The 14,043-nt window shown below is 38.6% G+C and overlaps 1 protein-coding gene across 11 annotated transcripts in view; it reads right to left on the bottom strand.

Annotated features, from left to right (window-relative positions):
- The window catches only part of elavl2 (ELAV like neuron-specific RNA binding protein 2), a 100,185-nt gene that overhangs the window by 2,965 nt on the left and 83,177 nt on the right, over positions 1–14,043 (bottom strand). For 10 of the 11 annotated variants that reach the window (XM_048595315.1, XM_048595316.1, XM_048595317.1 and 7 more), the window contains 2 exons: positions 12,974–13,199; positions 416–454 (listed from right to left, as the gene is read on the bottom strand). In XM_048595315.1, the coding sequence (XP_048451272.1) occupies positions 416–454; positions 12,974–13,199 (265 nt within the window). Of the gene's footprint in view, positions 1–415; positions 455–10,694; positions 10,809–12,973; positions 13,200–14,043 lie in introns of those variants that run through there. The other variant, XM_048595319.1, reaches the window with a different exon arrangement.

The following is a 14,043-nucleotide window of genomic DNA, read 5'->3' as shown; positions in this document are numbered from 1 at the left end:
CAATTGCTCAAGCATATTTCTCCTGCTACAAAGAGAGAGTCTGAACTCTATTTTGCTCTCCACAGATGCTGACAACTTACCAGCATTTTGTTTTATTTCAGATTTGTAGGATCCAGAGTTTTGCTTGTGTTTCTCTAATGTATTTTAAAGAAAGTTCTCTTCACTTGGAACTTAACTGAGCAATGGGATTACAAATAAAAATTCAAATAATGCTTTTTAGGTTGAACTTGAAATGTGGAGTAAGATTGCAGGTAAGTAATATGATTGATTTACTAGTGTTTAAATGACCAATTATAGCAAACAAATTCAACATTTCAATCTGACACAATTTGGATCACAATTCCTAAATACAAAAGTAAATCAGCAAAAACATTATCACCAAATTTTAAAATGCTGGAAAAATGGAGATAATTACCTTTTGACGCCATAAGCCATATTTAGAAGATTGTCCAACCTGCAAGACAGACATTTTGCAGTTCAGACATACAAAAAAAAGCCACCCACCAAAAATGAGATTTATATTCATTGCACAAGATAATTTGTTTGCAATTAAACCTGGGGAAAGCACTGCAGTGCTGTGTATTGTCAAATGAACGTTAAAACAGAATATCAAATTTGGAGAGGGGGTAAGGTATGATAGCAGTGGGGAGAGGGAAAAGGACTGGAAAAGCAGAAACATTAAGGATAACCCTTATGCCTAGTGGTTTCTCATGCAGATATACAAAAAGCCTTGCACTGAAATGACTCATCAGACTTAGCATACAGTGAATGACAAGGAATGTAAATCAAGTAACAGCTTCAAGCAGAGCTTTGTACAAGGGAAGCTTAATTTTGTTTGGAAAGAATTTATCTTGAATCTTGACAGCATTTAAATTACTGATTATGGATAATTTGATATTCATGCCAGTGGTTACAAGCACAAATTTCCAGGTGTATTTACAGATTGAGAGGAAAAATGTGCATTCAAACAAAGCACCAGTCAATAATTAGGTTGTTTCAAGACAAGACTGAATCTCATACAACGAGCTTGTTGACCTCACCACATCTGCAGACCTGAGCTGCTCAACAATGGGAGTCCAACATTGGATCCCATCGGAGATGGGACTGTTTTAGAACCACCCTTTACAGTTATATGACTTTTGTGGGGCGGGGGGGGATGGAGAAGAGAAGAAAGAGTGCGAGATTTGTAGAAAAGCACACAAAAGTGAGCCTAGAACCTAACTCCTGCAAAGCAGTTCTGATTATTGCTAGCAGAATTATGGTCACCAGTTTGATTGTAAAATAGGCTACGTATTATGCCTAAAGATGGTTCAAGTGATCAGACTAGAAAATTTTTAATTGATTAGGTCCAGCCATAACACTTTTGCACATACTTGCATTGGACAGCCATACATAGATAACTTCAGCTCCAAATTTGCTAACAATGTTTTGCATAGATCCTTTTCTTCATACGTTAGTGCATTACAACTAAATTACTGTGTTGAGTGAACAAACTTCACTGCAACTGGGTGGTGAAGCACTAAAGGCCGATGGCTAAATTTCTCCATTAGAAAGGATACACTGTCTCGTTCCAGCCGAATCCTCAGGTATCCATCGTTCCTTAAATTGGCATTCGAGTCCAGGAGCCATTAAATGAACTGTGACGAATTCCATTTAAATTTTACTTTTTAAAAAAATTATGTATGACTTCTGTCAGTAACGTAGGTGCCATGTTGGGGTGACTTGAAACTTCTTTACTTTTTCCACAAAGTACAGTAACAATAAATTTCCATTCTATTCAATAGTGAAGGCAACTTGTTGTATAGATTGCTTGAATCTGAAAGGGTTAGTGTTGAGAGGTGCAGTAAGCATCATGCAAAACTATGTCCATCAAACCAATGCAGCTCATAATTTATTGTTGTTAGCAATTAAGTACATCTTGTTTAAAACAAGAGCCTACGCTCTGACAACCAGCCTCCGAGACCTGTCCAGTCATTAGGTCAAAAACAGAATGGTGGTAGTAAATATAGTGAATGCGTCATTCCCAGAGATTGTGCAGATATTCAATTTAACTATTATTCAAATACAGGTTCTTGCAATGAGCCCCAAATGCATTTTTCTAAATTCAAGACAGTTTCAACGTATTGGGCCAAACAAAGTCAAACCATGCATATATCCAATGAATAACTTGCTCAAAAAAGTGAATGCATAAATACTCAAGGTGGTCAGACTTTACTACTGGTGGCTACCAAACTATTATAAGCGCTATTTGATTGAAAACCTGATCTTCACTATGTTCCAGTCAAGGACAGCAAACAGGACAGTGAAAGCAGTAAACCAACTGTAGATTTCATGAATCAGTTTGTTCAAATTTCTCGGCTTGTAAGTACGTGCTTGTCTGGGTCACAAGTTGGCAAACAATGCAAAGTTTGAACTTATGCAGTGCCACTTGACATGCAATCCTATATTGCTTAGAACAAAAAAACAACTTTTAAAACAGAAGACAGCAACCCTCAGTTAGGAGCAACATTTTCCATGCGCCTTGGTATGTGTATTCATGGGGGGCTGCAGTTGCAAACCTGTGAACCTTGCTTCCCAACCCCCCCGCCATTACCTTAGGAGCTTGGAGAGAATGTGGAAAATGGCAGAGACTGTATTATTCATTACTTTTGGATCCACAGAAGCCTATTGTGAAATGGAGTTCCATTACACAAATAACATCAACTCAAAAGTAAAAATTGACCAAAATTTTTTTAAAAAAAATCACTGATTTGAAATGTTAAAACCTTTTGTCCTTCAGATGCAGCCGGACTGATTTAATTATTTCTGGCATTTTCAGCATCTGCACTAGATATTTTTATTTCCAAAAAAATTTACTGGAATAGATTGTTATGGAATTCAGTAAGCTTGAGAAAAAAACAGAACTCCAATTATTAAAAAGATATACAACTTTGGTTGTGTACTTTTAAGAAGTGCCATTTAGTGGAAAAATTGAATCTTCTCATTGAAAAGGCACAAGATTCTGGGGGGGTGGAATTAACAGATGTTATGTAACTCTTTCTACTAGGCAGTAATTTAACAGGTAGGCAGCAGAGCAAATTGTTTACAATTCAGAAATTTCTTACCTCAACTGATTATGTTCTGTCCCAGAAGGTTGTGGAGTCACGATTGAATAGGTTTAAGGCTGGGATGGACAGACTTTGTTTCAGAGAATTAGGGAATTTGGAAGTGATCAGGAAAGTAGAGTTGAAACCCAAAATTAGCCATGATCATATTAAAATGGAGGCTCAATGGTCACATGGTCTACTCCTGCTTTCATTTAGAGAGTCAGAGGTGTACGACAGAAGCAGACTCTTCGGTCCAACTCAAACATGTCAACCAGATATCCTAAATATATCTAGTCCCATTTGCCAGCATTAAGCTCATAGCCCTCTGAACCTATCCTGTTCACATACTCATCCAGAGGCCTTTTCAATGCTGTAATTGTACCAGTCTCCACCACTTCTTTTAACAGCTCATTCCATTCATGCACCACCCTGTGTGGAAACATTACCCCCATAAGTCCCTTTTAAATCTTACCCCCCTCACCTCAAATCCATGTCCTCTAGTTTTGGGCTCCCCCACCCAGGGGAAAAGACTTTGGCTATTCAACCTTTCCATCCCTATCATGATTTTATAAACTCCAAAAGCAGAAGGGTCATCTTACAGACTTTCCACAGAACATAGCCCCAGCCTATTCAGCTTCTCCCTATAGCTTATGTACAAGTCAAATAAAGCAAAATATTACAATATAAACACATTCTTTAAGCCCCGAACTCAACGTGAATCCCCAATTAAATTTCTATTCTCACCCAAGAGCATCTTGTATTTTGTAAGATGGATATTTCCTTTACTTCTTTGGGAATGAAACCAAAGTGCGTCACAGCTCTTGGGAAATCACCGATTCTCCTCAGTGTTCCAGCTATTGCAAGGCACAAGATTTTTTGGAAGTTAGATGACCTTCCAACTCTTAAAACACTTCAACATATGATCCAGTGTAGCAACATGCAGAACGTGACATTACAACTCTCGAGCTAAATCAATCTACCTAGGACAGGTCAAGTCCCACACAAAACATTAGGCTTAAAACAACTTAGTGACAAGAGATGCAAAGAATGCAGTTAAAATGTTTAACATAAAATGATTTGTCTGCAGATTTACCATTGGTGAAACACATCAACCTTGATTAATCAGTATTCAAGTTCATATACCAACTCCATATAAGTCAAGTGCAGGTTAATCCCAGCTACTGACTAACATGTCCGACTCCATAGCTTCTCTGGTCAGAGATCTCCTCAAAAAGCAAAGCTATGTGAACTGCCAAAGCATTTAAGAGTGCAAGAGATAACAAAGTGTAGAGCTGGATGAACACAGCAGGCCAAGCAGCAGAGGAGCAGGAAGACTAATGTTTCGGGCCTAGACCCTTCTTAAGTGGGGGAGGAGAATGGGGTTCTTTCCTGAATCTTTGGAACTTTCCTAATTTTGCTGCCATTCATACATTGCTATTTCTGGTTCCTCCTCCACTGAAACGAATAAAATACTCCCCAACATAATGAGAAAACTCGTCATGGGACTGCTCAGGTTCAACACGTCCACTTTGTGCAGGTGTCCCTTCTAGGCCCGAAACATCAGCCTTCCTGCTCCTCTGATGCTGCTTGGCCTGCTGTGTTCATCCAGCTCTACACCTGGTTATCTCAGATTCTCCAGCATCTGAAACATTTAAAAGAGTGCACACTACTCAATGTAGCACTGGCACAGAAAGCAGCACTTCAGATTCTTTGGAACATGACGACAAATCCATAAGAGGTGATCAGATTTCACCCGAAAAAGAATTGGAACATCTGTCCTTAAGGATTAGAACTAATACTAAACATTTTTTGGAGAAACAGATTGTTCTTCTCAGAGTAGGGCAGGTCAGAAGTTCTCAGAATTCAGTTTTGGCAAGTTAAAAAAAAAAGAGAAATTTGCCAGCTGCAAATAGGTCAGAAACCAGCAGAGTTAGATTGAAGCTAATTTGAAAGAGCCAGAAGCAACTGGGAAAAAAAAATTCAGCAAGTTGGGAGCTGGAATGCACTACCTTAAAAAAATGGCAACAGCAGAAAGGAGAATTTGATAAATATTTGGGAGAAAATTTAAGATTATGCAATAAAAGCAAGTCAGTAGGAATAATTTGATAGCTGAAAATCTTGCACAGGCAGTGTTCAAAACTGCCCACTGCTGATGGGCAAGACAGACATTCTTCAGGTGATGCTCGAGAGATAAACCGCTAATCAACCACAAGGCAGATAAGGGTGAAAAACTAACATCAGGGGCAAAGCTAGAATTGACGCCCCAAGATTGGGGGGAGAAAAGCTAAATCCCTCACAACCAAGTCTGCAAAGGAATTAAATCAAACTCTCCTCCAAGCCAGATATGCCAAGTTGGAGTGCAACTTTCAAGCTGAACTTTGTGGCAAAAGGATGGATATTTTCAGGGCAATTATTTGTGCTCCCTATACATTCCACAAACAGGATTTGGGGTATTCCCTAGTACTGGTTAAAAAGAACAGATCTAAAAAAGACTATGTTGGAAGTGCTACAGAACTCCACAGGTTTTGGAGTAAAGATCAACAATATCTGAAAGATAAACAAAGCACAGAAAGAAAACACTGAAGAGCAACAAGAAAGCACAAGTGATGCACAAGAGAATAAGGACTACTATCACATTCTTAGTGAAGAGCTATTTTGTTCAGGTAAAAACTAAATACTTGTACTTATGCTTATGTACCTACTTAGTTTTACAGCTGTGACAAATTCATAAGAAAACTCATCCAAACTGGCACCAGACCATACACAATCGATCAGACCAAATTTGTTAAAACGGTATCGCATCCAAAATACCACCTGACAGTTCAACTATGCAAGTTGATATTAAAATGCAATGGACATCTTACCTAACCCCATTCTTAATCTTCTAAAAACCAATATGTTCACTTCTCTAAATATCACCCAAATGGAGAAATCTCAACTTTAGTTACTTGTTACTTTCACACTTAAATGCAATCTGGTCATTTTCATTCAAGCCTATATCATGTAGTTCACTGCAAGGACCACAGGCAGATCATGCCAAATAAGGTCAGGTGTTCGTTATGTAATTGCTAAATCTCAATTACACAAAAATTTGAACTCAATTCTTGAAGAAGAGAAAACGTTCAGGATTCATGACATACTCAACTAAATATTTTGGCTAACAGAAGGAAAGAGGGAAACAAGCATGGGAGCTTAGCTCATTTGCCCCTTTGTTTTTAGCTTTGCTTTTATTGGTTAATTTCCAAGATAATCAAAATCATGGAACGGTTATAGTACAAGTATAGTGCAAGACCCTGCAAGTTCCCCGCGGGGGAGCGGCCTAGGTCATCCCACTTCCCTGCTTTTTCCTTCAAGTCCTAATTCTTCAGGTATTTAGAGGGAGGCAATGACCTAGTGGTATTAATCGCTGGATTGTTAATCCAGAGACCCAGCTAACATTCTGGGGACCTGGGCTCAAATCCTGCCATGACTGAGGTCAGAATTTGAATTTAATAAAATATCTGGAATTGAGAATCTAATGACCATGAATCCATTGTCAATTGTCAGAAAAACCCATCTGGTTCACTAATGTCCTTCAGGGAAGGAAACTGCCATCCTTACCTGGTCTGGCCTAAATCTGACTCCAGACCCACAACAATGTGGTCTATTCTCAACTGCCCTCTGGGATGAGCAATAAATGCTGCCTAGCCAGCGACACCCTCATCCCGTTAATGAATAAAGGAAAAAATTCAATTCCTTTTGAAAGCCACGGCTAAATCTGCCTCCACTCCTGTACATTCCAGAACTTAAATCATGAAGAACCAGACACCATCACTTCAAGAACAACAAGGTGTACAGCTGGATGAACACAGCAGGCCAAGCAACATCAGAGGAGCAGGAAGGCTGATGTTTCGGGCCTAGACCCTTCTTCAGACACCATCACTTCAAATTTGTCCGCTTTCCAGTTCTCCACCAATGGGAGCAATGTAATCCATTTACTCTATTTTAGACATGGAATTATTGAGTCAAGTTGCCTTTCAACTATCTCTGCTCCAAAATGAAACCTAGTTTCTCCAATCCATCTTTAAAACTGAAGTCCCTCATGTCTGAAACCACTTGTGTACATATAGTTTCTGCATCCTCTCAAATGCCTTCATATTTTTCATCAAATATGGTACCCAGAATTAAATACACCATGAGGTCAGGGTCATGCTTTACAACAGGCAGGTCATAAACAAAAACACATTCTTGCTTTTGTACTCAAAGATCCCATCGCCACTTTCTCAACCAGTTCTGGTATCACAATCTCCACATTTTTGGAAAAAATGTGATCACTTCACACTTCTCTACATTAAAGTGTCACATGTTTATCAATTTCAGACCACGTCAACTCGATATTCATCACTATCCTCAGTTCACAATATGCCCACATCTTCAACTAAAAACCATTTTTGAAATTTTGCCCTGCATAGCCAAGTTTAGGTCATCAGAACAAACCAGTCAGCCCTTGGTGTCAATAATCATTCTGGCAGACTCAACGCAAGTACCATTTGTTTTTACTTACCATCATTTAGCCCATTGATGTATGCTGCAACTACCCAGTTAAATCCATACATTTTGATTCTCCAGACAAGACTTGTGGTTTTTGACAAATGCCACTTCAAAGTCCCACCCTAATCTTTAGGACTCCTACGTCCCAAGACGTATCAATCTCAGTTGTGATTATACGTGACAACTGAGCACCTGTAAGCCACAAGGGAGAGAAGTACCAAGACACACAACCCTAAGTGAAAGGATGGTTCATGTCCATCTAAATGACGATCATCCAAGGATTCAGACGAGCAATTTTTGTGATGTATGTATATCCTTACTTCAACAATTTGACCAAAACTGCACACAGCACTCTAGATGTGGATTGATAAAAGAACTGCAAGACATGTTAAAAAAATTTCCATAATGTAGCCTCCAGGCAATGAAATCCAAGATGCTCATCTTTTGTAACTGCAGCTGCATGTTAGGTATATGCCTCTAAAAGGACTGCCAAATCTTTCTCCATTAATTTCAATAATATTGAGAGAAGTTTTGCAAACCACTATCTTTCACCCGAAGAAATTGCTTAATTGAAGTAGACAAATCTCTGAATACTGGTAGCAAAATTCAGAAAATCTGATTTTACAAGAGTAAAGACGTAGAAGCCAAAATGTTTACTCTGATAAATGTGGCCATCATGATCCTGCACATATGGTGATTTAGCTACAGTAGCTAACATGGCGACTGATAACAGCAACTCCACAGAACATTAATCCTAACTCAGTCTGGAAATAAGGTCCTTGTTTGTTAAATTACACTGCCTATAAGTACAATGGAGATTTACAATTTGGAAGTGTACTGGTATCACCAGATCCATTTGTGGGGGTGGAATTCAGCAAAAGAGCTCATTCCTCCCACTTTTAAAACAAGGATGATGGAGAGGGTCAATACATTAACTCAGCAAGTTTTATTTGAACAATACCAGCAACTATGTTTCATAGTTATCAAATCACCAGCTGTATATACTCATGATATTCAGTATCATGCAAGAATCAATGTTTAAATTTTGGCTTAGAAATCCACCTGTACATATACCTAATGCTGGAAGGAGTTTTTTTTTTATTTAAAGCAGCTCAACTGCTGATATAGCTAGGGCAGTTATTTCCTAATTTCAGAACCATGGCCAGCAACCACTGGGAATCTGGATCATCATGAAACTAACATGCCTGATTCTCTGTCACGTTTCTCGTGGGCTCCAGTCTTCAGCAGGCCATCTGTCCCTGTCCATTCTCAGTGTGGGACAGCATTTCCAGCTGGACATGCTCTGTTCTCAGCCTGTTTTCTTTTCTCCTTGGAGCCCAGCCATTCGAAGTGCAGCGTGACATGAAAAAAAAACAAAATCATTGAACCCAATGCGCTCCACTTTAAAAAAAAGAGTTGGTGACTAATACCTCAGGAAAGAGGTGAACAAGTAATAGAAAAGAGCCTGGAATTAAGAAGATGCAGAGCTGGTGAAGGAGCTAATGAGGTTCAGGGTAAAAAGGAATACTGAAAGCTGGTTCCATGCAACTAGGGCAGAAACATGCCCAGGAGAGCTCAGAAGGAGCTGCAGTTAGAAACTAGTTTTGTATAGTGAGATTGGAGCATGGGGTGGGGTATTTTTGAGATGTTCTGACACTAGTCACAACACCAATTTGGTTGGGTGAAGGCAACAAAGGAGGGGAATTCAAAAGCTGGCTCTGACAGCAAAGAGTGGGAACTCCTTTAGGGGAAAGACAATGTAACAAGATTGTTTGATTCTCTGGGCAGTTTGCTGACAAATGCGTGGGAACAACCAAGTTATACCCACCATTGCAAATGCAAGGTGTTGTTTACTCGTTGGTTCTGTAATTGGCAAGGCAGAAGGTAGATTTTGCAAAGCCGAAAATAAACTTGCTTACAAAAAGATTTTTTTTTTTGAAGAAACAAGAGAATCTTGCGGCTAAAACTTTATTCAAAAGGATTCAGAATTTCCAAATCTCATTTACTTCAAAAAAAAACAAAAAAAGAGAGTCAGGGGCTTCCAACCAGGTCATAAACACATGAGGGTCTTGGCCAGGATCACCACAAATTGGCTATTTGGTAGATTGGCCAAGCATTTTAAGTCCTCAAGAGTATGAAGCGTGTGAAACCAGATGTTAGACTCAAGGGCTAAATGCTACTTCCATATTAAAGGTCAGCAGGTTTCAATTATGTATTGAGTCTAGTGTCTTGAGTTTACACCAATTCCTACAGACGTTAAGAAAAATGTTTTAAGAATGGCTTGGGAGTTGGCAGTGTAGGATAGACACTGATAAAAAGGAAGAGACAGTAACAGCCAGGACAAGATCAGTTGTGATAAGGAGAGGGGGATATGACAGATATCTGCTTTATTTGTGGTGTATGACAAAGACTTGAATGTGGTTAATAGGATGCTACAGTATAAGAATCAATTTTTTGCAGTTTTACAGCTTCGAGAGGCAGATCTGTTTTATTCAAGCAACCAAAATCCTATACTCCAGCAGTTGATTTTAAAATTAAGGAGGGACATCTTTTTTGCCTAAAGTTGGTTCAAATGCTCGAGTAAGTACATCAAAAAGCAGATTAACAAACTGAACATGGAGAACATCTAAAAGAAAAAGAACTGTTTCATATAATCTCTTGTCCTATTTTGGACTACGTTCCTGGCAGCCAGCAGGGAAGCAATTAATATCAAAAACCTAGATCCTCAATTATTTCTGATCTGGACAGCATCAAATTCAATTCTCAAAAAAGTAAATTCTTGCTGAATTTAGAGGAAAGGAATGTTGAGACAAAGGGTGTTTATCCTGAGGAATTTAAAGGTATATACTCAATTGCATGTAAAAGGAGGAGAAGAACAAATTTTCTAAGTCAGTAAAGCTTTCCTGTATGAAACAGATCCAGAACATTAAATTTACTGGGATGCAAAGTAACACTTAATGACAATGCAATAATGTGCAAGATGATGAACATAGACCCAGTTAGTTGAAGAACAGATTGAGAAAATCAAAAAAGATCACTTTATTTTAGAGCATATGGTAGTAATGTTAACACGTCAACCTGGCATCACCCTTCTGATGCGAATTAATATAGACAGTGAACCAAAGCCAAAGAACCACGTTGAAGATTGAGGAGGCTACCACAAGGCTCGATACTCAGGTGACAGACTTGTTCCTGAAAAAAGTCAGATAGGAACATGTTCAAGCCAGTAAGCAGGTCAATTATAGCTGTCCAAAGACCCAACACGTCTACTATGCGCATTCAAACTGAGCATTAGAAGCTGCATCTTGTAGAGAACCTGACATCTAACAGAAAATTAAAGCAGAGAAGACTTTGAAGCTAGTTACAGCAAGCCTCAACGCATTTGCAACAAGCTCAGGAAGATAGATCTGAAAGTCCAAAAATAAAGTTCTTATAGGAAGGCACTTAAGTTAATCATGGTCATCAATGATCAAGGTCAGCTAAGAGGAAAGCAAAACAGGCAGGGAAATGGTGTCTTTGTGATTAAAACAACAGGATTACACTTTGTCTCATCTTGTCTTCAAAGTCCTTTCAGCGTTACATATTCAGGATCGCAATGCCTCCAATGACCTTTGTCAGTCAGCACACAATCAGATTTCTGTACTCAGGATTATAATTCCAGACATGTCACTTAATCCAGAAGAGTTAAACAGCAGGAGCTAGTGTGCAAATACATGGAACTACAATCTTTATGGGATTTAACCTCAAGAAAAAACAGGAGTGATTCTTCCTGCTGACACTATCAGTAATGTGTAACTTGCAATTTCCTGATATTCTTTTGAAAGGGAGTGCTGGATAACAATCACTAATTTTCCCCTTTCATAAAAGGTAGAGGCACCTGAATATAAAAACTGAATTTGGAAAAAAAAAAATGCCAATAGGCTGCCACAAGCATCAAAATCACTGGTCACCATCCTCTACCAGCTGTCACACAGCCAATTTTCCCAATTTAATTTTGCAGATTGAGTATAGACAGTGATCACAAAAATAAGGTATCAGAAGACCAGACAAAGTCTCAACATAATTTTAAAATTAAGTTCTTATCTATTCCACATTCAGATTCAAGCAAGTCAGGGTAACCCAAGAAACAAAGCTTTAACTTAGAAATTTAAAATCTCTGCCTTTTCATCTATTCATCTTTTAGCCACTGTCTCAAAGATCAGACTCAATTACATCACAGTCATTAGTCTTAGATTAACTATAATTTATGTTTGTTGACAAAATTAGAAAAGGTAAGATCAACTCTTGGCCAGGCTCCAGTACCATGAGCATAGCATGTTGCCAAGCACCAACTGCAATGGCCCAAGGTGACAAATCAGGCCAAGGAGATAGTCCTTGGATTTGATCTTGTACCTGCAAATGCACCGACAGCTGCAAAGGGCTAGAGTTAGTAACCAACATCTCAACTTAGTACAGTGCCACTAAGTCCATTCCAGAGATGATCTAAACCAAATCCCAGAATTTCAAGTAGGACAAACTCAAGTTGGATAATCAAAAGCCTCAGGCAACATTAATAGTCCTCAACTGCCTTCCCCCCCGGCTCCTGATTTTTCTTTTAAAATGGACAGTTGGAACAAAAATACTGCTTGCTAGTAGTCACCTCAGATTGTGACTGGATTTCTAGCTCCTGAAGCTGACTTTAGGGATTAGCTGAAGCAGAACTAAAGTCAACTAAAGCAATGTTACACACCCACCTGATCAACTTAGGAAAGCAAAAACCAAAATGTACTTTAAGGAAGCAGATGGAAGTTGAAAGTTGTCTCAACAGCAATCAGGATTTCACAAAAATGAAGGATGCTATGGTAACACGAGTATCAACTGAGTAAATCAACATTTCATGGTGTGAATTACAGACAGATAGAAGCTGTTGACATACACAGCTGGGCAGAAGGAACAGACATACAAGCTGTTAATATCAAGATGTATACTTGTCCTGGATAATGGTCAACACTTGTATACAGAGGCTAAGCAAAATGAATATCAATTAGTCAGTTGAAGATACTAAAACAGATAGAAAAATACCAGAGATCAAAAGCAATAGTAGTAAGTACTGGGTGTATTCAAAATATGGCCCCCATCATAAAATGGATATACTATGGCTCACTGCCAATGCGCTTCAACAATCAGCAGGGCATCAAAAATTTGTATTTCACAAACATGTTACATTTTAAACTAAATTGGGTAATGCAAGTCAATATCCAGATGTTAGCATGCTTAAAGCAGTTTTTACTTCATTCAGCCTCTTGGTAATCTCCAAGTAGCCTTGTCTTTACTAGGTGTCAAACCAGCTATTTTGACTTTGAGTGGTAGTTACATACCTTAGCCTTTGCGCCTGATGATGGAGAGGTCCAGGGTATCGTCTATTTGGTGACTGATACAGCTGAGAGAGAATTGCCTGGTTGGTCTTCTGACTTGGATTATTGGCAAACTTGACAGTGATTGGCTCTGTTGCACCAGGAGGCTTTTGTCCATTCAAACCTTTGATTGCTTCCTCAGCTTCCACTCTCTTGTCAAACCGAATGAATCCAACACCCCTGGACACGCCTTAAAAAAGCAGGATCAATTAATTGATGTTTAATTTTATCATCATTTATAATTCTATGATTCAAACAAACAGAATTGGCAAATCGTTAACCCATCTTAAATCTTCTGCTAAAATTTGCTCAAAGCACTAAACAACTTGAAAACTATAACAAGGGATAAAACAAAACAAAAGCTCTATAAAAAGGTTTGCTGGAATCTATAGATTCCCAACCACAAAATAAAGTTGGAAATTTGCTGAATCAGGCCCAAGCATGGCAATTTCTGTAGTAGCCTCAAATCTAGCAAAATTTTGACATACATCTCAGAATAGATGACTGCATTTGGAAAATTTACTGAAATAGAATGTCTCAATCAGAAAGTGGTCAACTCTGCAGCATGGTAAATGTCACGTGGTAGCACAATCAGTGGTAATTTTAGACTGATCAATATTCAAAACATAAAATTGCTTGCTTTAAGTCAGATATAAAACATTTTTGTTTTCAGGCATCATAGTGCTACAGTAAATTAGCCAAGTTCCTTTACATCACTTTACTCTCTAGCCAGTTTACATCAATACACCTAATTGAAACCTTGATGCAGTGCCCTCAGTTGAGTCTTTGAATTCCACAAATCCAGCTTATTTGAATTAGGTAAAGGAAAATGCAATGAACATTACCTTGACTTGACAGGGTTACTACGAGCGTCACAAGAAAAAGGTTATCAATTTAGCATTCAGCTCATCCAATCCTCCCCGTCAAGCATTTTAACACGAGCAGCCGCACAAATATTGTACACAGTACTTCAGAGACAGATGCAAATTCTGAGTGCATTACAGATTTAGTATAGTTAACTGCACTTAGTGTTC

This window comes from Rhincodon typus, chromosome 3 (assembly GCF_021869965.1).
Source record: "Rhincodon typus isolate 14 chromosome 3, sRhiTyp1.1, whole genome shotgun sequence".
NCBI lineage: Eukaryota > Metazoa > Chordata > Chondrichthyes > Orectolobiformes > Rhincodontidae > Rhincodon > Rhincodon typus.
Note: the sequence above shows the minus strand (reverse complement) of the source record. Positions and strands in the feature narration are given on the sequence as shown.